This window comes from Peromyscus leucopus, chromosome 18, assembly GCF_004664715.2.
Source record: "Peromyscus leucopus breed LL Stock chromosome 18, UCI_PerLeu_2.1, whole genome shotgun sequence".
Taxonomy (NCBI): Eukaryota; Metazoa; Chordata; class Mammalia; order Rodentia; family Cricetidae; genus Peromyscus; species Peromyscus leucopus.
In genome coordinates this window covers 14,977,133-15,004,873 of record NC_051078.1, presented here as the reverse complement: position 1 = coordinate 15,004,873, position 27,741 = coordinate 14,977,133, and the positions used below count along the sequence as shown (strand labels likewise).

Here is a 27,741-nt window from a genome sequence, read left to right as displayed (position 1 = left end):
GGGTCTTTTATGTGCGCAGTCATATGATTGGCAATTAAAAATACTTTGATTTCTACTTTTCCTATTTGTATCCTCTTTGTTTCCTTCTAATGTTACTGTAGCTAAGACTTTAAGGACTATATTGAACAGGAGTGAAGCAATCATACATCTTATCTTGTTTCCAATTTTAGTGAAAATGCTTGAGTTTTTCCTTCGTTTAACGTGATTTTGGGGTGTGGCTTGTTGTACATTTGCCTTTATTATGTTGCGATATGTTGCCTGTATCCCTAGATTCACTAGAACCTTTCTTTATCATGAAAAGATATTGTTTTTTTTCAGACCTTTTCTACATATGAGATGATCGTGTTATATTTGTTGATTTACATATGTTGAACCATCCCTTCAACTCTGGGGTGAAGCTGATTTGATCATGGTGGATGACCTTCTTGTTGTGTTCTTGAATTCAGTTTTCAAGTATTCAGTTTTCAAGTATTTTTTTTTGTCTATATTCAGAGAGATTAACCTATAATTCATTTATTTTTTGATTGGGTCTTTAGTTTTGATATCTAGGTAAGGCCAGCTTCATAAAAGTAATTTTAAAGTGTTCCTTTTCTATTTTATGGGATAATTTGAGGAGTACTGGTGTTAATTCCTTTGTGAAGGTCTGGTAGACTTCTGTGCTGAATCCATCTGGCCCTGGGATTTTTGTGGTTGGGAGATTTTAAATTCTTTCTATCTCATTGGTTGTTATGGATCTGTTTAAGTTATTTCCGTTGTCTTGACTTGACTTTACTAGGTCATGTGCATCTAGGAATCCATCCATTCCTTTTTGATTTTCCAGTTTAGTGAAAATATGTTCTTAGGATTCTCTGAATTTCCCCAGTGTCTGTTGTATTTCCCTTTTCATTTCTAATTTTGTTAATTTGGATCTTCATTCTTTTGGTTAATTTGGTAAAACATTTGTCAACCTTTTTAATCTTTTCAAAGAACCAGCTCTTTGTTTCGTTGATCCTTTGTAAACTTTTCCTAGTTGATTAATTTCAGCCTCGATTTTGGTTATTTCTTTCAATCTACTTTTTTTGGGGGGTGTTATTTGTTCTTATCTTTCCAGGCTGTCAAGTGCATCATTAAATTTTCAATTTGAGATCTCTCAGTTTTTTTTTTTTTAATGTGAGCACTTAATACTGTAAATTTTCTTTAAGACCACCTTCATTATGGCCTGTAGGTTTTAGAAGGTGTGTTTTCATTTTCATTTAATCCTAGGAACTTGTGAATTTTTGTATTTCTTCCTTGACCCAATTATCACTCAATGCATGTTGTTTAGTCTCCATGAAGTTGTATACTTTCTGGAGTTTCTATTGTTGATGAAATCTAGTTTTATTTCCCCTGTGGACAGATAGAATGAGAGATATTATTTTAATGTTTTCCTATATTCATTGAATTATTGTTTTGTATCCTAATATGCAGTCAATTTTAGAGAAAGTTACATGGGTTGTGGAAGAATCGTGTATTCTTTGGCATTTGTAGATGTCTGTGAGGTTCATTTGATTTATGATGTCACTTAACTCTTAGTCTTTAGTTAGATTTTATGCAGATGATCTGTCTGTGGTGAGATGGGGGGGGTATTAAAGTTACCCATTGTCACCATGTTGGGGTAAATCTGTTGTTTCAGATCTAATAGTATTTCTTTTATGATATTGTGTTGTACCTGTGTTTGGTGCACACAAGTTTAAAGTTTCATTACCTTGGTGGATTTTTCCTTTAATGAGCATGCAGTGATGCTCCTTATCACTTCTGATTGGTCTGGGTCTGAGGTTTATTTTGTCAGATATTAGTATACCTAAACCTGATCGTTTCTTGGTTTCATTTACTACAATTCTTTTTTCCATCTTCACTCTGCGGTGGTGTCTATTATTGTTCGTGGGGTGTGGTTGTTTTTGGAGACAGGAAAAAAAAATTCTTCTAATCCCATCTAGTAATCTGCTTCTCTTTATCAGGGAATTGAGACTATGATACTAAAAGTTGTTATGGAATGATTTATAGTCATCCCTGCCATTTTTTGTTGTTTTTGGTGTTTTTAGACCTTTTTTCTTCTGGAATTGTTTGCTTTTTCCCTGTAAAGTCTTGGGCGTGTTTGTCCTCATTTTCAGACTGATGCACTCTTTTCGGTAGTCTCCTTAGAGCTGGCTTTGTGCCAAAAATTCCTTTAATATTGTTTTTTTTTTTTTTATCATGGACGCTTTTATTTATCTATTTTTTTTTTTTTATTAAAAGGTCTCACTATGTAAGCCTGGCTGGCCAGGGACTTGTTATGTAGACCAGGCTATCCTTGAAATCTTAACAGTCTGCTGACCTTCAGCCTCCCAAGTGCTGAAATTAAAGGTGTGTGTCATGGTACCCAGCCCACTTGGAGGGTTTTTTCCCCCTCCTCTATAATTTTAATGAATAATTTCGCTGCATGTATTAGTCTGGGTTGACAGTATATGAGCCATTCTGAACTTGGAGTATAATCTTTCCACACCATTCTGGCTTGAAAAGGTTTTGTCAAATAATCAAGCGTTATTCTAATGGGCTGCGTGCGGTTATAAGTGACTTGCGTTGTCACTTTTGCGGCTTTAAATACTCCTTTTATTCTGTGTTTTTAGTACTTCAATGTCATGAGGAGTTTCTTTCCTGGGCTTGCCTATTTGGAGTTTGATAGGCCTGGTTTTTACCTGGATGACCATCTTTTCCTCTGGGTCTGGAAAATTTTCTTGTCTGCGTCTGTGAAAATATTCTCTATGACTTTACTACAATATTCTCCCCCCGCCCATGTCCATAATTCAAAGATTAGGTCTTTTCATACTGTCCCCAGATTCTCCCATATTTTTTTCATGTACTTTTAAAAAAATATATCATTGAATTTTACTGAGTGGTCCAATTCCTTGACTTCTAGCTCTAATTCTTTTTCCAACATGACCCGTTCTATGGGTGAGGCTTTCTACTGAGGTTTTTACATGGTGTATTGAGTTTTTCATTTCTAGCATCATTTTGGTGTGGGTTTTCTTCAGCAATTCTATCTATTGACTTCTTTTTTTCATGACTTGTATCAACTTTCTTATTTCACTCATCTCTTTGTTTTCTTTCCTTTGTCTTTTGAGTTGTTTGAACATTTTGATAATCTTTCTTTGGGATCCATTGGAAGTTCTCTCAGTTTCTTTTGATTAGGTGCCATTATTTTATGGGATTACTCATTTCTGGAATACTCACATTGTCTCCGGTTTTTTATGCTGTTTCTGTTTCTGCAACAGGAATTATGTAAGTGGTGTTCGTTTGTTGCTTGGATTTTTTCTTTCTTTCTTTTGTGTTTTTTATTTTTTAAAATTCAAGTTCCTAGTTTTCTTTTCATGGTGGCATTTACATGTAGTAGAGGACTAAGTCATAGTGCATTGGGATGCCCTTTCCACCTGGGGGACTGGTAGTGAGGGATGGGGAGACTCTATGTCATCTCTTCTTATGAGTGAGGGTCAAGTGGTGTCCTGTGTTAGCTTGGGCCTCCTGTCCGGATCTACAGCTTTTGCTGTGAGTTGTGGAGCTCTCCGAACAGCGGTGGGCTTTTGCCAGCACTAGATCCAGTTCCTACCCTGAGTCCAAAGCCTCTGCTGAAGCCACTGCATCATGTGGAACTTCAATAGTCCTTACCCAAGTTCAGGATTGGTTCCTAACCAGGGTCTGCTGCTTCCAAGAAAGCTTCTGCAAGATATGGAACATGCCCTGTACTCCGAAACTAGAGTCAAATCTGGTCCTCATCCTGGGTCTGCTGCTTCTGCTGAAGCCATTGTGGGACGTGAAACTTGCCACGCTCCAACAGCTTTACCCAATTCAGAATTGGTTCACACTCTGGGTCTATCAGGTGGTTTTTGTTTTTTGTTTTTAAACCGCTGAGCTATCTCTCCAATCTCCAAAGGCACTTTGGAAACCATCAGTTTAAATCACTTACTTTAAACAAGGTTGTTGGTTTTAAAATTTTCTTTTCACTACTGTCCAGCCTAGAATTCTTCACTGTATATCTTTCCTGCTGATCTATTCATCTTTGGAAACGGATTCCAAGTCTTTCTACACTGCCCTATAGTGCAGAACATTTATCAGACACTCAAGAGCAGTGTTGTGTGTGAGGTGTAACTAGTGTTTTGGTAGGAAAGTGTAATGGTATGCGGGGGGGGGGGGGAGGGCTTATTTTTAGCAAGGGTAGATACAAGTGTTTTCCCTTAAAAAGATTACATTATTGACGGTGCTTCCTTGAGCAGGAAAGGCAGGTATGCTGCTAGAACTCGGTGCTAATTTAGATTGTGCAGAAAATAAGTGTCCTGAGAAGAAAGATGAGGGTCCATTCTGTGTCTGTTACCCAGGCTAAAAGGAATGGGATTAAGAGGAACAAGCTGCTATTGTACTCAAAGACTAAGTGTGGACCGCTCGCACAATCCCATTAACTAGGCATACCTGTTAACTAGGTTTGGGATGTAGCATATGGTTAAGTCTGATGGACAAGTGGAAAATAGTGTCAGGAATCCTGGGAATGTGTGTAAACATTGGCTACTTTTAGCAATAATGCTGGTCCTCCATAGTAGAGAACCTAGAGAGGCGTAGTCAGATTCCCATCAAAGCTGCCAGTCTGACACAGAAAATCAACTCCCTTTCTTATGTTTTGGGGAAAGGGAACTGAGCAGAAACAGTGTATTTTATTGTGTATTGGGAGCGCATGTTCTGGGCATGGCCATGAAATGTGTTTCTGTTAAATTTATATTTACAAATTAAATTTATAGAACATGCATGTCCATCCTAAATAATTTAAGATTGGTCTGTTTTTCACACTTCTCCCCACCCCTTATTGGATATACAAATGTTTTTTTTTTTCTTTTGTTACTAAGAAATTTGGAACTAGTGTGGGCTGTAAAATCCAAATCATCGCTGAGGACAATAAATTACACCATAGCTATGACATATCGGCTAGCTAAGGGAAGATAATTCAGAAACTAAAAAGTCTTTTGGGGGGTTGGGATTTAGCTCAGTGGTAGAGCGCTTGCAAGGCCCTGGGTTCGGTCCTCAGCTGGGGAGGGGGGTGGGAATCTTTTGATTTATTCTCAAGAAAAACTTATTTAAGATGAGTCCAATATATCTAAAGGATTAGAGCACAAATATATGGAAGATATACACTAAAATGGAAAACATTAGGAGAAAATGTATGTGTCTGTAACTATCAATCAATAGACTTGGAAAATATTTTTGTTTTGCAAGTCGCACATTTTATTAAAAATTTATTTTGTGCCCAGTAGAAAAGCAAATTTTGAGTCTATTTACAAGCACTATGTATTTACATATATTACATACAATTAATGCACTTAAAGAAAATGGGCAGAGAAACAATATATTTGGAAGAATATGTCACTGTACATGGTTTATTATCGCGTTCTTTTATGTCACTGTATCTTTACTGTAGTAATAAATACAATTCTATATGTACACATCTTATAAAACATCTCATAAATGTATTATTTTTTTTAAAAAAATTCCACATTAAAACATCTGATCAAAATAAAACATGCTTATATAAAAATAAATCTACCCAACAGCCTTTTGGTTTGGGTGCCATGAAGCTAATGTAGGGTCATGGAAGTTAAGAATAAACCCTTTCACTTTTCAAATTGAATAATTTGGATGAAAGCATCTAACACCCATGTTAATACGGAGTAAGCAGAGAAGTCATGTTCTTTATAGCAGGTGGTTGATCCAAAAAAGACACAGCTTAAACCAAGCTAAATAGAAAGACTGATACTTTGCACAGTTCTGTTGAGTCGAAAGTGTCACGAGGCATGTTGCTGGAGCCAGTAGAGACAGGTGTGTGAGGTTACTCAGTGGACTTATGGACGCATGTCCTGCCTGCCTTTGAGCATCTTACAATGCACAACCATTTGAGGCAATGACAAAACATCTCCCCCAAAGCATGCTCCCACTCAGAAACAAATAGAAATCCCACTCTCGATTACCAGGTAGGCTCATTGCTGGTAATGAACTTTCTGAGCTTTGGACAGCAGGAATTTAAAAATGAATCAGGTAAGTCAAATTTTACCTGTACATGATCGCTTTAGGAACAATTTAAGTTAATTTTCCCTTCAAAAAATGTGTAGCCTGTTTTAGTTCACCAACGGAGGAAGCACTGAGTGCTTATTTATAAAACCCAGTATCTTAAATTTATGTACGAATGAGTCAAAATGTCTCAAATTATTCATCCAAGAAACTATTGTCATGGAAAGACCCTTTCTGACAAAAGGACATAAATGTCTCCACATGGCCATTAAAATGAAATCCTGTGGGCAATGTAGCCCATTATAAAAAATCCTTATATCGCTTTATAATATTAACCCTCTTCTGTCTGAGGAATTTGTCAATTTAAATGTACCCACTGTGTCCTTCAATGAATCCTTCACTACCAGTGATTATGCTGGTGAGCTTGAAGATCACACAATTAAAACTAGAGACTTTATTTATTGAAGAGCGTTTCATCTGCTTTTCAGATCTAGGCTCATCTAAGTAACGTGATGGATAGCTGAACAAGTTATACAAGCAGTGTTGAGACTTACACGTCGCTCTCAAGTATCAGTAAGGTATTCGCTTTTCCGTACTAACTTATAGATGTTTACTTGTATTGTAAGCCAGGTTTCAGCTCAGCTCTTCTTAGCTACTGCTCTGATACAAATCTTCTTGCAGGTTTCCAACTTTTGAAAGCGTCCCCCTCACAAATTATCTAGAGGCATGGGACAAAGGCTACTGAAGAAAGGTGACAGCTTTCTGTCATTGGATAAGCCGGTGATGACCCAGAATTGGAAGGCAAGTCATAGGCTATGCTGGCATGCGTAAAGGCCACCAAGGCTTGGGTCGAGTCGCAGGATCGTTTTTCAACATCATCAGAGTTAATGGACAGCAGACTTGGGTGTTTTGATCTCGTCCAGAAATGGGCTTGCTTTCCTAGGCTGCCCATATCCTCCTTAAAGTGGGGGTTGAAGACGATATAGAGAAGGGGATTGAGACATGCAGGCAGTGGGACAATCACTAGGAGTATGAACTTAATTACTTCGGGACTGATGAAAGTGAGGTTTAGCAAAGAGGAGAAGGATAAGAAAGCCACGGGGCAGTACAGGATACAATTGGTGAAGAGCAACAAGGCAATGTGCTTCACCATAGAGCAGTCCCAAAGATTCTCCAGGTCTCCTTTGTCCAAATTGCAGTAGAGCCTGGTGTACGCAATGGTCATTATGAGGAAACAGAGGGAGTTGAGCAAGACGAGAGCCACCATGTAGCCCGTGGTGCTGGGCTCCCCAAAGGGCAAGGGCAGACAGAGTGGGGAGGCATTATACTCGCTGCCTCCCAGCAAGGGGACAGCGGCAATGGTCAGGGCTAACAGGACACACAGCAGAATGACCACCTTCAGGCTAGAAAGGGGAGTTTTCGTTTCAAACTTGGGGGAGCATCTGGCGGAAAAGCCACGTTCCAGGGCTGCCAGAGTGAGCAGGAAAACAGATGATTCTGAAGCAAACATGGACAGGAAACCAACAATTTGGCAACCGACTCCATCTTCCCACCATGCACCGTGTTGCGCAAAGCTACCAAACGTGAACGTGTCCACCATGGCCAGCACAGCACTGGAGACCCCCATGATCATGTTCACCACCGCAATGACCCCAATTAGGAGTTTTATGGAAGAGATGTACAGAGTGGTTCTGAACACTGTTGACGTCACCAAGGCATTACAGGAAAGCGCCAGGACTGCTATGATCCACACTCCGATTCTGATCAGCCAGCTACCGAATAGGTGGTCACAGGGCTTGAAGGGACCTGAGTGTAGAAGGAAGAGAGAGTCCGGATCAGGTTGGGGCGACAGATGTAGCAAACTTGCCAAGAAACGGGGGTCAGTAACAGCCACTGTAACCACAGCGCCCACATGGCTTGCTCCTGTTTCTCAGACTAGTGTGAGGACCACCTTGAAGTTTCCACAGCACTGACCCACTGAGGCCCCAGGTTCTTGTGATCCCAGAAGATATATAGAAAACTAAAAATGGGAGACCTCAGTCCCAAGACATAGCAGCGTGGGCAATGTGAAAAGCCAGATCACCTGGATTTTTCACTGAGACCTTGAGAATAGTTTCTATGGCTCCACAGTCCAAGAAAGAGATTCCTAGGGAAATAGCTCATATGAGATATAGTATGGGTAGCAGGAGTGTGCATTTTATGGAAATCTTAGAGAGCAAGGAACACTTATTTATTGGAAATAAAATATTATTCATTGCCTTTCTTCCACTAAATTACCTACTTTTTTTTTTTTAAGGAATAGGACAACTTAATGAATTCAATTTAATGAATTCAATGTTTTTAAAACTCATCGGTATACTATTTGTTTTCACTTTTTTTTTTTTTTTTTTTTTGTAAAGACAGGGTCTTTCTACATAGTTCTGGCTGTTCTGGAACTATGTAGACCAGGCTGGCCTTGAGCTCAATGAGACCCACCTGCCTATGCCTCCCAAGTGTAGGGTAAGGACTAAAGGTGTGCACGACCATACTCAGCAAGACAGAGTTAAGCATGTTAAACAAACACTTCATTGTTGGGTTAAATTCCCAGACCCTAAATGGTTATTTATAGAGAAGATCTAAATTATTAAAAATGTATTGATTATATAAAGCAAGCCTATGGAGTATTATTCCATGCTAAATAGTAATAGTGCCTTCAAAATCACATATGCCTTTGAGCATATGCCAACTCTTTAGTTTTATTAACCTCAATCAACAGTTCTCCACCTAAGTGTTACTTGCGAATGGAAAATGACCCTAGCGAATGAAGCTTGTTCGTATTTTGTAAGTTCCGGTTGTCAGGCATGGGGACGAGCCATGAGGTGGCAGAGATTTTGCTTCCGGAACGCAGCCACAGTGGTCGACAGCCTCAGCGTCCAAGGGGTCCTTGGATACCGACGCAGTTTTGATGTCTCTCTCACCTGGAGAAGGCGAACACTGCACAGAATGAAGGGCTTTCAGGTCTTCCTCGAAGTCCAGCAGGAAATCTTCAAGGTCGCGCTCATCTGCAGGGATTGAGAAACCCTGGAGTGGTTAGTTCCCTCACGAGGAGAGGCTCGGGCTGCCCGCAAGACAGGAATTGTCACAAAGAGAAATGAAGGCAAGGTCCTTAGAAAGTCCTTTGTTGATGTTCTAGACAATCTGCTCTGGCAGTGTTCCAGCAGCCCTGAGGCTGAGGAGCAAGGGGGCTGTACTCAGGGTTAATACCCAAGTCCTCCGATTCTGCTCTTCCCTGGAGCTTGTGATGGTCCTAAATTGCAGACCCAAATCCATGCTAGGAACCACAGTTTATCCAGTTTTCCAAGGACCGGGGATGCTGCTCAGTGGTAGAATATTTGCTTAGCATGCTCAAGGGCCTAGGTTTGATCTCTAGCACCTCTCAGAAACTTCCTTTAAGATGGGAGAGAGGAGAGGAGAGAACAATTTTCTAACACTATAATAGCTTTGGTACAAATGTTCTAGGCTGCTTCCTCTGACCACAAGATGGGAAATCAGTTTTGACGTTCCTTGAGGGAATTCTGTATAATAAAAAAGTAATAACAAGGTGCTTGGTTTAGAAAACTGTCTTTAAAAAAAATGAATTTTGTGATTTAACACATTTTTTCCCAAAGATGCACATTTTCTTGGTTTTGTATGAGACTTGGGCATCAGCATTTGTGTGTGCCTGTGCGTGCGTGCGTGCTTGTGTGCGTGCGCGCGCGTGTGTGTGTGTGTGTGTGTGTGTGTGTGTGTGTGTGTGTGTGTGAAATTGAGCATGTGGTCACTCAAAGGAACACGTGGATGTCTTAGGGAGGTGTTGGGATACTCAACACCTTCCCTTCGTTATCTTCTGAGACAATGGATCTCACTGAACCCCGGTGCTCACCAGTTCAGCTGGGCTGGCTGATCATTCAGCTCCAGCTGTTTCCTGTGCCTCACAGCACTAAGATTACAGGTACAAGCTGCCACATCCTGCTTTCTTTTTCTTTTTCTTTTTTCCGGAGCTGAGGACCGAACCCAGGGCCTTGTACTTGCTAGGCAAGCACTCTACCACTGAGCTAAATCCCCAACCCGACATCCCGCTTTTTAAAAATGTGGGTGTTGGAGGATCTGAACTCAGAACCTCATGCTTGTGCACCCAACCCTTCACTCACTCAGTTACCTCCCCAGCTCCGGCATCACTATTTTTTTTCAAACCCTTTGGTGTTATTCTAATATACAGGTCATTGTTGAGAATCACTGATCTCCGAAAATAAATTTCATGAGTGACATTAGTGCTATTATGTAGTCCCAGGAGCTGATGTAGTGTCTGAACCATAATAGGCTCTATAGTTTTAAATTTTTAATGTTTAATGAATAAACATAGAAGAGATTAGAGTTGGTGGGGCAGGGACAGGCAAAAACTAAATGAAGAAGAGCAAGACACATGCTGTGTGACCAAAAACCACAAACAGACAAACAAGGCGATTAGTTCTTTCAACTGATAGGCCAGTGGCTAAGTTAAGAAAATGTGCAGACAGGTTGAATTGCACCTTGGAATCAACAAATCACCAAGGCCCTAAGACTGAGAAGCTATTCTTTTAGGCCTTGTGCAAACTGGCAAGGCTGGCAGGGAAGGGAGGGGGTGCCGCCCAAGGCGCCCCTTCATCCCCACAGGTGTGGTGGAGAGACATTGCTTTCTGTTTAAGTAACGTCTTACTGCAAGGAAAGCCAAGGGCTGTACAGACATGATCTCATTTCACCTTCCTGACAGATACCCCTGTGGGGGACTAGAGGAACATGATACAGAATCCGTCAGTTGAGAAACTGAATTCTTAGGCCCTTCTGCTCAAATATGGAGGAATTAAAAATGTCTGTCCACTCACTTCACCCCCTACTTCCTCCAGGCTGGGAAAACAAGCATGTATTTTTTTCTTCCAGTGAAAGAAGGGAAGAAGGATATTTGGGGGGGGGGGCGGATAGGATCCTCTAAAAAAAAGTCTGGAAATGTTGATATAGTAATCACCTCTGAGGACTGTGTATGCTAAGGAGGATCTAATTATAAATAAAAATAGAACAGATGGCAATATGTCTTTTTGAGTCTTTACAATGTAATACTGATTCTCCACTTGCTGGGTGATTACAGGGGGACTCCTGAACTTTTCATGGTTTGTTAGTAAATTTTCAAGATCTTTCTGGCAACAATTTCCTCACCACGACAGCAGTTCTTACCTTGAACTTGAAATAGCCCAGCATCTTTCTTATGAAGGTCGTCCACACTGCTGTTCCCACCTTTATTCCATGGATTAGAAATCTTATAGACATTCTCACACGCTCCAAATGCACAACACTGGTACGCATAGGGCATTTCAATAATCCTTTAAAGAAAAAAAAAAACATACACTTAAAAAAAGATGGGTCATGACATATAATGTCTGCTTTTGGAGTTTAGGCTAAATGGATAATCCAAAATATATGCCATTTGAATAAAGGCATGCATTCTAGTGATATTGGTAACCACAGTTATTAAAATTGATATTTATCATTGTAGAAGCTGAGTGAGGTGATTTAAATGATGGGAATTTTCCATAATAAAATGGTTTAAAAAATGAATGGTAGGAAAATTATGACAACATTATGTTAGGTAACTAAAATATGCCATAAATGTCTATGCATATGTGGATTCTAATAACTTAGATGATGTGAAACATAGCCTAGAAATAAACAACATAAAAATGTTGTTTAAGGTGGCATTTTGAAATATACTTTTTCCTTTTCTGTACTATCTTTTGGGACTTTATTACTTTTTGGGTTTTAAAAACATGCAGACAGTATTGTGGTTCAAGACATATATATGTACACACAAAATCTGTAAACCACTCCTTTATTGCTAATAAGCACAGCAGGTTTTTAAACAGTACTGCTTCCTCAAACAGGCATTAATTTAGTATATTTTATTACAGCACATACACGCTAGATGAATTAAAAATTGTAAACAGGAGTGCAGTAATGTTACAATGTTATTTAATTACACGGCCCAGTATATATCCCATGGATCAATGCTTCTTAAACTCTTTCCATGAACTCTGTGATTCCAGAAAGCATCTTTGAGAGGGAAAGGAAGTGTGGTCAGGAAGACAGTCGCCCACTTCAGGCTTATCCTAACAGTGCCCCAGGGGTGGGGACTCGGGGCATGAAATGCAATTCAAAAGGGTCTCATGACCTCATACATTTAGAAATCACTGTAACATGTCTATTTTTTCGCATGACCACAAATGTATCTTATTAGTTTCAATGACAAACTCACTTGAGCTCTGGGAAGTTTGCAGATGGTATCAGGCTCCGTAAGGCACGATTTCCTGTTAATTTTAAGTGAGTTAAACCATGTAACCCAGTTACAGGGAAAGACGACAGGAGGTTGGATGATAGGTCCCTGCAAAACATCAAACAATTGGCTTTTAGTCGTCTACATTAGCCTGGAATGTTTATGTTTACAAAAGCAGACTAAAGATGCTTCGACTGCTCAATAAAAACCTCCAAGTAGAGTTCTTACCCTTGAATGGTAAAACTAACCACTTTGGTTTGAGTTTCTGATAGCTTTTTCTATTTATAATCAGAACTGGAGCTGGGGAGGCATGCTTTAAATGCATTAAAATTGTTCTACATTTGGCCAGGCGGTGGTGGCGCACTCGTTTAATTCCAACACTTGTGAGGCAGGTGGATCTCTGTAAGTTTGAGGTCAGCCTGGTCTACAGAGTGAGTTCTAAGACAGCCAGGGCTACATAGAGACCAATTTTGAAAAACCAACCAACCAACCAACCAAACAAACAAACAAAAAAACCCAAACCAAAACTGTTGTTCTGTATTTAGCCTCGTTTTGCCAAGTGGGGAATATACATTTATTTGAAAAGTGAGTGGAATGACCAGTGAAAAGTTTCAGGGTCTATTCCCTTTCTCTACTCCCCCTTCTGTCAGAGAAGGAAGAAGAGGGATAGAATAAATGAATTGTCAACTTATTCCATTCTGCCTGATTTCTCAGCAAAACTAGACAATTTCATTTGAATAAGCAGCCCCCCTCACACCCCCGGCTGTCACCCAGATCTTCAGACATCTACTTAAGGGCCCCTATGGCTCTCTGGAAGCTTGGTGTCTTCCCTGGCCAGGGCATAGCTCTAGGCGTGGAGAACACAGAACGCTGTGTGGCTGTGTGTTGGGAGCGACTTCATAAAACTAACATTTTCACTAATAGATGATCACTAATTATTGAAAGACATTCCATAAACAAGAGATGAAATACTCACAGCTTGATTAGAGATGGCAATGTAGAAAATGCATTGGGGTGAATCATGGCAATTTTATTCCAAGCTAAGTTCCTGTTTTTTTTTTTTTTAAAAAGGCAAACGAGAAGATTACGTTAGAAAGAACACATGACTTTTTATCGTATGTATCCAGTCTCTACCCACATTTAATTTCCATTCAAATGAGGAATAGCTAGCTCATCAAAGTGTCCTTCACATAAAGATATTGTGTCATAAAATGACAAAAGATAGAACTTTAAATGAGTCCTGTTTGAAGTAATCAGGTAGATATTTTATTATTAAATTTATTATTATCTCTTTTTGCTAATAAGGTAGACTTTATCACGGATGCAAAATTTTATTCTGGTTTTTCTAAAATGAATGGAGATAGGATGAGGCAAACATCAGAATCTCTTTCTCTGACAAGAGAGCACATTTTAAATTATGAAATGATCCTGGGCACACGGCAAAACTCAACCAACAATGCGTGCCCGTCACCCATCTATGGCAAGCCCTGAAATAGACAGAGGTGTTTTCAAGACAATTCTCAGTAAAAGATGCAGACAAGTGAATCCCCAGCTGGGATCTAAGTAAAATGGGAGAAAACGTATGTTATAAATAAAATCCTTCAAAGCGAGGAAAAGTATTTCATGGAGAAATGAAATCTACTGCCATATATACACGACAAAGTGAAGGGCATTTCGAAGGAATAAAATCACTAGCAAAAACTTCTCCGGGTAATTCATCAGAGACAGGGACTGACGAATTATCAGACAAGTTCATTTTGAACATGAACTACGAATTTAGTCATTCAACTCACTGCCACCCCCACCAACACTTCCTCTCGCCCTTCCTTGGTGTTGGAGATCAAAGCCAGACCTTGCAAACGCTAACAAGGGCTCCTCTACTGAGACTTTGGTTTTTTTTTTTTTAATGTCCAAGACTTTAAGGTAAGTAAGAGTGGAGCATTTGAGAAGATTGGAAGTGATCAGTGTTGGTGTTTCTCAGATTCAGATAAGTGTCTGACACTGGGTTACCTCCCCGAGTTACCTCCAGTGAACTGAATTCATAGCATAGTTGTGTTCTCATTTGAAAGATTTTTAAAGGGAATCTTCCTCTTTTCACAGGAATGTGGAGGCCAGAGTACTATCTCAGGTACCTTTCCACAAATGCCGTCCACCATGTTTTGTTTTTTCTTTTGGTTTTACGAGACAGGGTTTCTCTGTGTAGCTTTGCGCCTTTTCCTGGAACTCACTTGGTAGTTCAGACTGGCCTCGAACTCACGAGATCCGCCTGGCTCTGCCTCCCGAGTGCTGGGATTAAAGGCGTGCGCCACCACCGCCCGGCATCCCCCATGTTTTTTGAAACGGGGTCTCCCACTGACCTCGAGCATATTTCATTGGGCTGGACTGGCTGGGCAGCGAGCCCCAGAGCTCCGCCCATCCCTGCCCTCCACCCCAGGATATCGAGTGTGTGATTGCACCAGGCTTTTCCTGGCGGGTCTAGGAATTGAACTTCCGCCCTCACGCTTGCGTGGCAAACACTTTACAGACTGAAACACTTACAGCATTTTACATCATAAAACAAAATGAAATATTTACATATCGATTGCCGGAGAAACAGAAGCAGTTTCTAGTACGGTTGTCCTGAAACCATAGTAGGTTTGCTAAAATAGATTCCCAGGCTTGCTCTTCAGATAGACGAGGGCACAGAGTGAACATATTTCACTATCAAACCCAGGTGGTCTTTAAATGTTTACACACAGTCACAGCCACAGCCACAGCAGCCTCCCCCACAAGACCAAACCAAAACCAAAACCAAAACCAGCCCCCCCCCCCACCCCCCATACACACACCAAACAGGCAGAGGGACTATGTGTGTTCATTCCATTTGAGTTTAAAGTCTCAGGCTGCAGACAGGACTATTATGCAGGCTTTTGAGCAGTCATCCTCCTTTCTTTTGCAACAAGAGTGCATTTTAGAGGATTTGGTGAATGCATAGTCACCAATTTACTACTCCCGTTTTTAACCTTTTAAAACTTACATTTTGAGAGGGTCTTACCGTGTAGCCCTGGCTAGTCTGGAACCTGTGGTGCACACCAGACTAGTCTCAAACTCACAGAGATCTACTTGCCTCTGCCTTACATGTACTTTGTTTAATTAGAAGTAGTAAATTTGTACCCAGGCATAGTGTGTACATAGATGTACATAGATGTACACACTATGCCTGGGTACAAATTTACTACTTCTAATTTTTTTTCCCCTGGAAATGATGAGAAGCAAAATATTTTTTTTTTTTTTAAACAGGAAAAAAAAGTACAGCGGCACAATGGTAAAAGCACATAGTGGAATAAAAATCCTGGAGGTCCAACAGAGAGAAGCAGTCAGTGCTGTGGGGGTGTGGGAGGTGGTACTCACAGAGATCGGAGGTTAAATAACTGCTGGAATGTGCCACCTTTAATTTCACAGATGTCATTATGCCGCAGGTCGCTGAAAAGAGAGCGTTCCAAAGACCGACATCAGAGTTAATGTTTCCAACAGACTTCAGAGAACTTTTTACACTAGCATTGCATGCTCTTAATCAAAGGGGCAGAGGAAGTGTGAGTATCTCATAGGAAGTGTATCTCATAGGAAGTGTGAGTATCTCGTCGAAAGTGTAACTATCTCATCAGAAGTGTGATTATCTCATCAGAAGTGTGAGTATCTCATAGGAAGTATGAGTATCTCATAGGAAGTGTGACTATCTCATAGGAAGTGTGAGTATCTCAGAGGAGGTGTGACTATCTCATAGGAAGTGTAACTATGTCATAGGAAGTGTGACCATATCATAGGAAGTGTGACTATCATCTCTCAATCAGAAAATTATTTTTTTGTCTAGTAAACAACACTGCATTTTTTTTAACATTCAAATAAATATTGACTCTCGATCAAGGAAGCTGCTTCCCTCAAGAGGGTATAAAGCAATCCACGTACACTGTCATCATTCAGTGGGAAGAATGATGGCTTAGCATGCACAAAGGCCTGGCTCTGTCGCCAGCACTGCATAAACCGAGTGTGATAGTGTGTGCCTGTAAGTCTAGACCCTTGGAAGTGGAAAAAGGAGGCACACAAGTTCAAGGTCATCCTTGGCTCTGAGGCCAGCCTGGGACACATGTGACCCTTTCTCAAAAGACAAAACATCAGGGGCAGTTGTCTTTGAATCTCTACATGTGTGGTCTTGTACATGTACACCTGTCCTCTCTCTCCCCTGACTCTGTCACACACACACACACACACACACACACCCCAAACAAAACAAAACCCCAAACCAACAATGCAAAGAAACACTTGAGGACATGTTTCTTTCTTTCCCTGAGCCCTTACTATATTCATTAAAGGTCTTCAGAAGTGTCAAGTTTATTTTTAATTATGTATCTGTGTATGGGTATGTGCATGTATATGCTGCTGATGCCTCAAGCTGGAGTTACAGGTGGTTGAGAGCTGCCCACTGTGGGTACTGGAGGCCAAGTCTTCTCCTCTGAAAGAGTACTAGGTGCTCTTAACCACAGAGGCATCTCTCCAAACCCTCAGATTTTTACATTTTAGGAAATGAATTCATGTTTTCTTCCTTCATGACCCAAAGGCTGTGAGAGAAAAACTAAGTATGAAATGAAAGGTGGTTGATAAATGGAAGTGTGGCTACAAAGCAAGGTGGCTAATGCTTTGTGGAGGGAGTAGTTTTTTTTTTTTTTTTTTTTTTTTTTTTTTTTTTTTTTTTTTTTGGTTTTTCGAGACGGGGTTTCTCTGTGTAGCTTTGTGCCTTTCCTGGGACTCACTTGGTAGCCCAGGCTGGCCTCGAACTCACAGAGATCCGCCTGCCTCTGCCTCCCGAGTGCTGGGATTAAAGGCATGCGCCACCACCGCCCGGCTGGGAGTAGTTTTAAGAGGAACTCCAAAGTGCATAAGAAGTGTCCATAGCATCTCATGTGACAAACGTGAGTCATCTCCCGTGGAGATGGCTTTCATGAAACAAACCTAAGTGCTGTGGAATTCAAAAGTAGCACCACCCACCGGAAGGGTGAGTTTTGTTGTATTTGAGAAAGAAGAGCACTGAGCCTGTGCGGCACACATCTGTAATCCCAGCACTTGGGAGGCAAAGATAAGAAAGCCCAGGAGGTATGAAACCTGGAAACAACCTAAATGCCTGTCAACTGAAAAATGGATGGAAAAAATGTGGTACATATACACAATGGAGTACTACTCAGCAGAGAAAAACAATGAAAGCATGAAATTTGCAGGCAAATGGATGGAACTAGAAAATATCATCCTGAGTGAGGTAACCCAAACCCAGAAAGACAGTCATGGTATGTACTCACTCATAAGTGGATACTAGATATAAAGCAAAGGACAATCAGACTGCAAACCACAGAACCAGGGAGGCTACACAGCAGGGGGGACCCCAGGATGACTGTGGCTTATATAAGTTTTGGTTTTACTACACTTGATCTTAGCCAAAAGTCCGAGAAGCGATAAGTTTTGGTTTTACTCAATTACTGAGCAAGCCTCAATGAAACATTTCACTATTAGGATAAGAATTTATACTGTATCAAGCTGATAATAGAAAAATAAATAAATTAATTAATTTAAAAAATAAAGATGGCCCAAGAGGAGATCAAGTCCAGCCTGTGCTACATGAGACCTTGTCTGCATGAAAAAGGGAAAGTTTCTTAAGCTCAATCTTGTACATGTACACCTGTCCTCTCTCCCCCTGCCTCTGCCTCTGTCTCTGTCTCTCTGTCTCTGTCTCTCTGTCTCTCTCTCTGTCTCTCTCTCTCTCACACACACACACCCTAAACAAAACAAAACCCAAAACCAACAATACAAAGAAACACTTGAGGACACGTTTCTTTCTCTCCCTGAGCCAGTTTCCTTTGGGAAGAACAAAGGAGAAAAGTGCATCTGTGCACTGACTACTTTATTAATATCACAGTACATGGATGAGACAAGTACTATTTGCCAACTTTCTAGGCACCCTCCACTGTCACATCTCGTGTGTGTAAGAGGACAAATGCCACTGTGTTGCCGGTGAGCCACAGGGTAGAGTAACCAATGACCCTGAAAAGTGGGAGTTTGGACTTCTGACCTTTTTTTTTTTTTTTTGGTTTTTTTCGAGACAGGGTTTCTCTGTGTAGCTTTGCGCCTCTCCTGGAACTCACTTGGTAGCCCAGGCTGGCCTCGAACTCAAAGAGATCCGCCTGCCTCTGCCTCCCGAGTGCTGGGATTAAAGGCGTGCGCCACCACCGCCCGGCCTGACCTTTTTGTTGAGTGACTTAGAGACACACTAAGTAGTAACAATATGATGTTTCAAAGACGTACATTTTCTGAAGTTTTTGGCAGCCTGACAAACTGGGTAAGTCTTCGAGCAGGTTGTAAGACAAATCTCTGAAAAGCAAAAGGCAAGAGAGAGAGAGAAAAATATGTTACACATTAATCTTAAGGAAACACATCCTCCTCTCCTTTTCCCTTAAGATGATATGCCCCTCCAAGGCAAACTCTGGACAATTCCACAGCCCTGACAAGCAGCAGGTAGACACGGGCATTATTGGATTAGGCAATAGGTTCAAATATTTACTGAAATGTAACTATTATACTTCTTTAATTGATTTAAATAATTTACTTAATGAATTTATTTATTTTGTTAGTGACGATCTACAGTATTCTAGCTCTTATCTTACTGAAATGAGGACAGATTAAATTAAATCACTGTGCCCTCGTCTCTGGAAGCTGCTGTTTCTCTACAGCTAACACAAGTCATTGCTGGTTCTTTCCTAATCAACTTAAAAACCAAACCAAACCATTCAAAACCTAGCACTAACTTTGAAATCAATCACCATGAGGAGGGAAAATCAAAGAGAGGTTTCAGCCAAAACTCAACAAATTACAGAATAACAAAACCATCTGGACATATTTATACTATAATACAACTAATCTAAAACAAGCCACGGTAATTTGCAGAAAGTTAAAAAAAAAAAGAAAGAAAACTGGTAGAGTAACGGAGGTTAAAAAAAAATCTTGTCTCATGTTTTAAAAGTTATCAACTAATCAACTAACCATTTTCATGCTTGATTCTAATTCTTAAAACCACCAAAACAACTGGAAAAAACCCAGTAGTATTTCTCTAAGAGGCTTTTCAATTATCCTATCCTTATAATTGATCAATTTATCCTACATTTATTGAATGAATGGGTTTTATATAGGAAGAATTCAATTATTGCTTATAAATAATTCAAATGAAGCTATCTGTGAGTACAAATACTAGAGGTTTGAAAGATTACTCCCTTCCCCCTAAACAAACAAAAAAATAAACTCACTAAAGTGAGCAAATGAAAAGCCTGTATATCTATGCAAAATATACATGTTTAACAATATACCATGTAGTTTTGAAAAGTAGTGACTGTATGAAAATGGACACATATATTATCAAAGATGATAATGATTTGATTCATTCATTTCTTCAGGCTGCTCAGGGAGCCTGATATTTCCTATGTTTATATTGTGCAGCCCAGGCAGGTGTTGAACTTGGGATCTTTACTTCCTCAGTCTCCGCAGTAACTGGGATTACAGGCGGAAACATCAGCCCCTCCCACCCCAGGCTTCTCATTCTCACATATATCTTAGTGGGGAGTATACAAAACCTCCTACCAGGACATAGTATTGCATTTCGTCCACCTCTTATGTAATGATTTCAGGGTTGATGTGTACCAAGCATTTTATGTTTAGAGGCACTGTGTTTATAGCTTTACTTGATTTAAATCTTGTGATCACTGACAGACAGTGACATTGTGGGTGATAATAAACACACTGAAATCTCATATGTTAATGGGGAAAAAAAACCAACAACACAGGATCGTAGCTCTCACACCAATGCTTCTAAAAGTCCCTCTAGTAGAGATCAAGGTCCTGGGTTCTGGTATCAAAATATATGAGTTTCTCTTGGTTCATATGGTAGCCTGAGCACTGATGGATTTTTTTTCTTTCTGGTTTTCTTCTTAGAAGATACCTGCCTTGTCTATCTTTCAGGAATGTCATGAGGAACAAATGAATATTGTGGGTGGAGCTTTGAAAACGGCAAGATAATATCATTAATGTATTTGTGTATCTACACGCATTCAAGTTCCCACAAGAAGGAACAGGATCTTTTCTGCTTGTTTACTTGCTTGAGACAGACTTATTATGCAGCCCAGATTTCTTTGGAGTTTCTCTGTAGCCCAAACTGGCCTCCAACTTGTGGCCCTTTTCCATGTCTTTCCTTAATGCTGAGACTATGGGTATGGGCTACCATGGCTGGCTTAAAATATAATGTCTTGGAGCTGGAAAGATGGCTCATTAAAGTGACCGTGACACACAGGTAAGGCAGGAGAATTCCTGGAGTTTCTATCTAGCCAACAATTTTTGTTTAGTGAGGAGACTTTGTCTCAGAAAACTAAGATGGAGGGGTTGGCAAGATGTCTCAGTGGGGAAAGGTGGTTGCCCCTGAATGCACATTAGAGAGAATTGGCTGTCACAAGTTGTCCTTTAATCTTTATATATACATATTAGGTGGCACACACATGCGCACATGTATGCCTGTTGTGGAATGTTGTTCTGTATGTTGTGAATGTGTGTTGCTCTGATTTGGTTGATAAATAAAACGCTGATTGGCCAGGTAGGAAGTATAGCTGGAATAAGTAGACAAGGAGAATTCTGGGAAGAGGAAGGCTGAGTCAGGAGATGCCAGCCAGACACAGAGGAAGCAAGATGTGAAGGCAGAACTGAGAAAAGGTACCAAGCCACATGGCTAAACACAGATAAGAATTATGGGTTAATTTAAGTGTAAGAGCTAGTCAGTAATAAGCCTGAGCAAATGACCATACAGTTTGTAAATAATAAGCCTCTGTGTGTTTACTTGGGTCTGAGTGGCTGTGAGACTGGTGGGTGAGAGAGATTTGTCCTGACTGTGGGCCAGGCGGGATACAGGAAAACTTCAGCTACACATGCCTACACAAATGCATAAATATAAAAAAATTTAAAAAACATAAGATGGAGAATGATTGAGAGAAACACCTGGTTTGACCTCTGGAATCTATATGCATGTGCATATGCAAATACCACACACCCCAAAGAAGCAATATTTTGCATATTGTGGTGGTATTGCGTTCCCCAAAATATTGTGTACCCTAATAAATTTATCTGAGGTCAGGAACAGAACAGCCACTAGATACAGAGGCTAGAAAATGGTGGCACTCACGCCTTTAATCCTAGCATTCCAGAGGCAGAAATCCATCTGGGATCCCTGTGAGTTCAAGGCCACATTGGAAAGAGCCAGGCATGGTGACTCACGCTTTTAATCCCAAGAAGTGAGCCTTTAATCCCAGGGAGTGGTGGTAGAAAGTAGAAAGGTATATAAGGCGTGAGGACCAGGAGCTAGAAACATTTTGGCTGGTCAAGCATTTGGCTGGTTAAGCTTTCAGGCTTCTAGCAGCACAGTTCAGCTGAGAGCCATTCGGATATGAGGACACAGAGGCTTCCAGTCTGAGGAAACAAGATCAGCTGAGAAGTTGGCCAGGTGAGGTCAGCTGTGGCTTGTTCTGTCTCTCTGACCATCCAGCATTTCACCCCAATAACTGGCCCCGGGTTTGATTTTATTAATAAGACTCTCTAAGATTCCTGCGACAGCATATGAAAAGGATGGAAGAGTTAACACTGACCGAGCACCTACCATGTCCTAAACTCTGCTCTAAGGGTTTGACATGTAGTCATTTAATCCTTAGGGTTACCATCTGAAGGAAGTGTGGCTCTTTCGCTTTAAAGACTGGGAAACTGAATGCCCCAGAAGGGAAAAGAACATGCTGAAGATAACGTGCGGCTCTCTAGGGAACTTGTAGTTAAACCAGGAAACCATGCTCTGGAGCCTCTGCTCCTAATTGGTTTCCCAAGTGACCTTCGGGCACCTATGTGGCTTGGGACCTGGCTGTTGACTGTCAGTTCCCAATGCAGCATGGACGAGATGGACACAGTTTAAACCCTGACTCCCTCCTTACCAGCTACAGTATGTGAAACCCCTCTTACGGCATGGACCCATGTCAGTCAGGAAAATCGGTAAGCAGCGGACAATAGATGGTTTTTTTTTTTTTTAAAGCATTTCTTTTGATTTATTTATTTATTATGTATACAGTGTTCTGTCCATATGTATGTCCGCAGGACAGAATAGGGTACCAGATCTCATTACAGATGGTTGCGAGCCACCATGTGGATGCTGGGAATTGAACTCAGGACCTCTAGAAGAGCAGCCAGTGCTCTTAACTTCTGAGCCGTCTCTCCAGCCCAATAGATGGTTTTGGGTACCCTCTACTAGTTTCATTAAGAGATGGAAGTAGTGGACTGGAGAAATGATTCAGTGGTTAAGAGCACCTGTTGCTCTTGGTGAGGACCAATATTCGAGGTTGTCACCTGACCCCAATATGGGTGCTGGAACATTAGTCTAACAACACTTAGGCACGTGAACATGCGCACACAAGATAGAAGTACACAAAAAATTGTGATGCTTTCTTGCAGTGAGACTTGAATAAATATATCCCAGAGTCTCAATTCCTTTGTCTGTAGCTGCACTTCATGGGGAAATGGAGGCTATAAGGACAAAGCTTGCTTTACATGCCTTCCTTCAGACACGTGTGAGTGACAAAAACTCCCGGCTGCTTCTACTGCACACCATGTCACTGAACATCTGCAGTGACCGGGTAGCCTGGGGACGACGAGGAAGGGCAGAGCCATGCTGCAGACAATCCCATCCTACATAGCACCTGCATTAGGCTGGTTCTGCTACTAAGAGGAGCCTATGCTGAGATGACAGGTGGCTGACCGTGATAGGCATCTATTCCACAAAAGAAGATCCATTTTATGAGAGAGCGAGGGCCCTTTAATAATAGTCCCAACAATGCTTGAGAGAACCAGAGGGTTGGGTGGAGTGAACAGAAAAACCAAAGCAGAATGTCAAAACGAGGCTATTCAAATCCCCATAATCTACTTCTTAGGAAACCTGGGAAAGGCGGGGGCAAAATGAGATTTGAGTCAATAGGAATAACATTCAAGCTGATTGACTACCAGATGAAACATTAGAACCCACTATCCATAGCTGCACCAAAGAATGTTTAGTCTCCCTATCGAGGTCATTGCCTGTTTGATAATTTTATTTTTGACATTAATGTTAGGCTGTTGATCCATTATGCTATTTTGTTCCATTCTGAGAAACCTTTAGAAGAGGAAATGCAGTTTCCCTGGCTTGTTCACATTCATTTTCTGAAGGGAAATGCATGCCAACTACAACTCTTACGGGCAGCTGTTTGTACTTGAAAACAAAGATACGCTATCACGGCTACCAGGGTTATGGCTGGGAGCCTGGTCCAAAGGAGGCAAAAGAGGGACTATGACCTTCTGGAGACCTGCAAGGAAAGAACTTTCTCCCATTTCCAATGACTGTTGAGATACTGTCTGCCATTTTGCCCCTAAATGGAAGTTGTCTGTTTATACAACATTATTGCCTTACTGATACATACAGCACTTGGAGATTAGGTAACTGATCACAGACGGTTTGGGGAAGAGATGAGATCTTTGCTCCAGTTAAAGTCCTGTTAAAACACAAGCCAGACATAATTCTTTCATTCCCACATCATACAGTGACATGTTTTGATTCACGGATGTTGAGGTTGATCAGTCCCAAAGTGAATGCATGTTGTGGGCGAAGCTAAGGGTCTACTCAAATACTCACAGACTTTCCAGATTGCCAGTTCCAGTTAAGTCAGGAAATTCAGTAATTTGTGAGGCACCATTCAAAGTCCTAGGAGAAATATGTGAGTGTTATACAGAGAAGATTCTAGAATGGGGTCCTTTTTACTACGATTTTTTTTTTTTCAAGCAGTAGCATTCATTTGGTCTTTGCATCAATACTACAGGTTGGGTGGTGGTGACATTTAAGAGAAATAGACACTTACAGGGTTCTTAGTTCAGGTAAATGTTGAAAAGCAGATATTCCAACAAATTGGATGGGATTGTCATAGAAATGTCTGAAAAATCCAAATACCAATGTGTTATAATAAAGCTGATGGCCAAGAGCATATGCTTCAACAAATATACTAAAAGCGCAGTTGTTGCTTTCACTGGTTGTTTCTACTGATTACTTCACATCCCCAACACTCAGCTCCGAGTGAACATCTCACATTTTACACTTCTGTGATATTTACTTGTTTGTTTATTTGGTGTGCGTAGCATGCACTCCAATGCATGCCCTGGGGTATGCGTGGAGGTCAGAGGATGCGTTGTGAATGTGAGCTCCCAGCATCCAACTCAAGTTGTTAGGCTAAACCTGCTGAACCATCTCAGTAGCTCGCTTTAGGAGATTTGGGGTAAGGAATCTTTATAAAATTTAAAGAGAAGGGACTTGGGGTGGGATTTAGAATGAAGTAGAATGACAATGTGTGAAGATGTCATGACAAAACCCACACTGTGTATGCTAACCCACAAGATTAATCAAAAAGAAAAAAATTAAAATTTGGACAGCAGGGCTGGTATGAATGATAGTTACTAAGTAGAGTAGCCCATGAACTGACTAACTGTACTTAAAGATTTTGTCTGCCTCCACCACCAAGTACTCAGTAACAAAACATAACTTGTAATTCAGTCTACCATCTGTCTGTCCATCTGTCCGTCTATCTATCTATCTATCTATCTATCCATCTATCTACCTACCTACTTACCTATCTATAGGTCTGTCTGTCTATGTATCAATCTATGTATCTATCTTTTTTTTTTTTTTTTTTTTTTTTTGATTTTTCGAGACAGGGTTTCTCTGCGTAGCTTTGCGCCTTTCCTGGAGCTCACTTGGTAGCCCAGGCTGGCCTCGAACTCACAGAGATCCGCCTGGCTCTGCCTCCCGAGTGCTGGGATTAAAGGCGTGCGCCACCACCGCCTGGCTTTGTATCTATCTTTGTATCTATCATCTATCTATCTATGTACCAATATATCATTTATACTTAACTATCTCTATCTGCATATTTATCTCTTTCTCTCTCTGTCTCTATGTATCTATCATCTATCAATCCATCCATGTACCAATATATCATCCATATTTACCTATCTCTATCTGCCTATCTATCTCTCTGCCTATCTATTTCTCTGCCTATCTATCTATCTATCTATCTACTATCTATCTATCTATCTATCTATCTATCTATCTATCTATCTATCATCTTTATGTCTATGGAAGGTTCTATCTGTTGGTTGAATATAATTACCATAACACCTACAAAGAACTCTTCATATTATTGAGAAGAAGTGATATACTCTGGGGTTTATCTAAAGTAAGAAGTTTCTTGAATTAGTCATGACTCTAAAATGTGAGACATTATTAAAACTTAAAGAACATTTTGTATTATAGACTTTAATGTAATAAAAAATATAGTTCAACTGCTTTGTCGATGGAGCCCCACACAGATTTCTTAGCTGAGGCCTTGGGATAGTCAATTGAGTACAACAAATCTTTAATCGGTGTCGACTCTGCTCAAACTGTGAAGAAGACACTGCAGAGATTTAAAGATTTGTTCGTTACAGAAACTGCCATTGGGAATTATTCTAAATGCTGGAGGCTGAAGAGGAATATGATAAAATATTCCTGCCTACAGGAGCTTAGAATCTGATGAGACTAAGACAAATAACAGCACACCAGCCGCCTTCTATTTGACAAAGCGATTGATCTGTACAACAACTTGGATCTACGGCGTAGATACTATTTTCTTCATGCTCAGGTGAGAAAATTGAGCTTCAGATCTCCAGGAAATTCATTATCACCTAGATCCTCAATTTAAGCTGCGATAATAATGAGCTTGGTCATGGGACTTGTGTCCCAACTGGAAACGCTAATGCAGGTGCAACATCTCACATAGTTGGTGACCTAGCACATCTAAGCGCTCTGGGATTCGGCCACTTTTCCTTTCTTCTCTCTTAGGATTAGACAATTGTTAAAAGAACTGCCATGGGGGTGGGGGAAATTTGGGTTGGATGTGATCAAGATACATTTCATACGTGCATGGATTTTTCAAAGAATCAGTGAAACAATCAGAAAAGCGTGACAACTGGAATAGAGGCATTATGGTTTATAATGGAGCCTTCCTCACAGCACACCTTTCTTGGGTCTGTCATATACTTATATGCACATAATTACATTCACACACTTGTGCAAATATACATACACTGGACAGGAATGGATATGTGTGCTTGCATGGGAAAGGCAGAAATATCACAGCTACAAATAAAAAACTCTGAGGGGTCTCTGGAGGAAACCCTCCCATTTGCTGAGGGAAGGGTAAAAAAAATTATGAAATAATTTTTTGAAATACATATGAAAGAATTCCGATCACCTTAGTGCAGGGATGGAATCTCTATGTTGTACAAACACAGCTTGGGCAGCCGGGTTACGGCATGGTTGTGGAGAGCTTTGGCGAAGTAGGTTAGGAACGTTGGCTGTGGAAGACTATGAATGTCAGGCAAGGAGTTTGTATTTAATCTAAACAGGCAGTCCTGGATGTCTGCTTCGTAGTGACACAGTGGCAGGAAAGATGCTGTTTCGAGCGTCCCTGGCGACTTCGGAGGGACAGGGAGACCCGCCTCAACTACACTGGTACACTTCAAGAAGTAACGGCTAACGGAGGAGATGGGGGAGTGGTAAAAAAGAGGGCATTGGGTTGGCGACTGCCGAGGTAGAAATGAAGGCTGGGTCACCAGCTAACAGGGCTTGGAGTCAGACATACTTAGAGGTGACTATGACGGAAAGGTTGGCGGTGATGAGAGCTGGAAACGCCTGCGTGAGCAAAGCGGGAGGATGAGGAGAAAGCGGGCAGCCTCGTGGTAAAGGGGAGAGGCCTCCAAAGACTGCCAGGGCTGTCACTCACGATGCATTAACATGCCAAAAGAGCGATTAAGCACCAGTCCCGGGGCCTCAGGCAAAGAGCAGCAAAGCCCATGCAATTCCCTGATCTTTTAAGATGTAAATGCTCTCTAATGAGGACTAATGTTTATTCGGCAACAGGATCCAAAGCCCTTAGTGTGCCAAAATATTGCCAGGACGTTTCAGAGGTGATGAATGGTTTTGTTTGTATGTGAGTTAGCTGCCCCGCTCCCCACAGTTGCCTAGGCTAATTGGGGCTCTGGCCACATGGTCTCAGAAAGCCTCTCTCTCTCAAGTTAGCACTGGAGGTACCCCTGACAAGCATGGTTGCCTTTACCCACCTTCTCTATGATAGATCTGAGACCCATCACTAAGGCCAATACAATTTCCTAAACCTACCTTGGTTTAGGTAGGTTTTTTTTTTTTCTTAGATAAAAGACAGATATCTTTTATC

General features: G+C 40.9%; 1 protein-coding gene across 2 annotated transcripts in view; it reads right to left on the bottom strand.

The window, feature by feature from the left end:
* Positions 1-5,244: 5,244 nt before the first annotated feature.
* Positions 5,245-27,741, bottom strand: part of Lgr5 (leucine rich repeat containing G protein-coupled receptor 5) — a 73,259-nt gene continuing 50,762 nt past the window's right edge. The window contains exons 8-17 of one of the 2 annotated variants that reach the window (XM_028877964.2): positions 24,340-24,411; positions 24,117-24,185; positions 23,905-23,976; positions 18,689-18,754; positions 15,752-15,823; positions 13,338-13,409; positions 12,344-12,469; positions 11,269-11,414; positions 9,000-9,083; positions 5,245-7,848 (exon numbers count right to left, since the gene is read on the bottom strand). In XM_028877964.2, coding sequence (XP_028733797.1) covers positions 6,761-7,848; positions 9,000-9,083; positions 11,269-11,414; positions 12,344-12,469; positions 13,338-13,409; positions 15,752-15,823; positions 18,689-18,754; positions 23,905-23,976; positions 24,117-24,185; positions 24,340-24,411 — 1,867 coding nt within the window. In that variant the 3' untranslated portion in view covers positions 5,245-6,760. The remainder of the gene's footprint in view (positions 7,849-8,999; positions 9,084-11,268; positions 11,415-12,343; positions 12,470-13,337; positions 13,410-15,751; positions 15,824-18,688; positions 18,755-23,904; positions 23,977-24,116; positions 24,186-24,339; positions 24,412-27,741) is intronic. The other variant, XM_037196756.1, reaches the window with a different exon arrangement.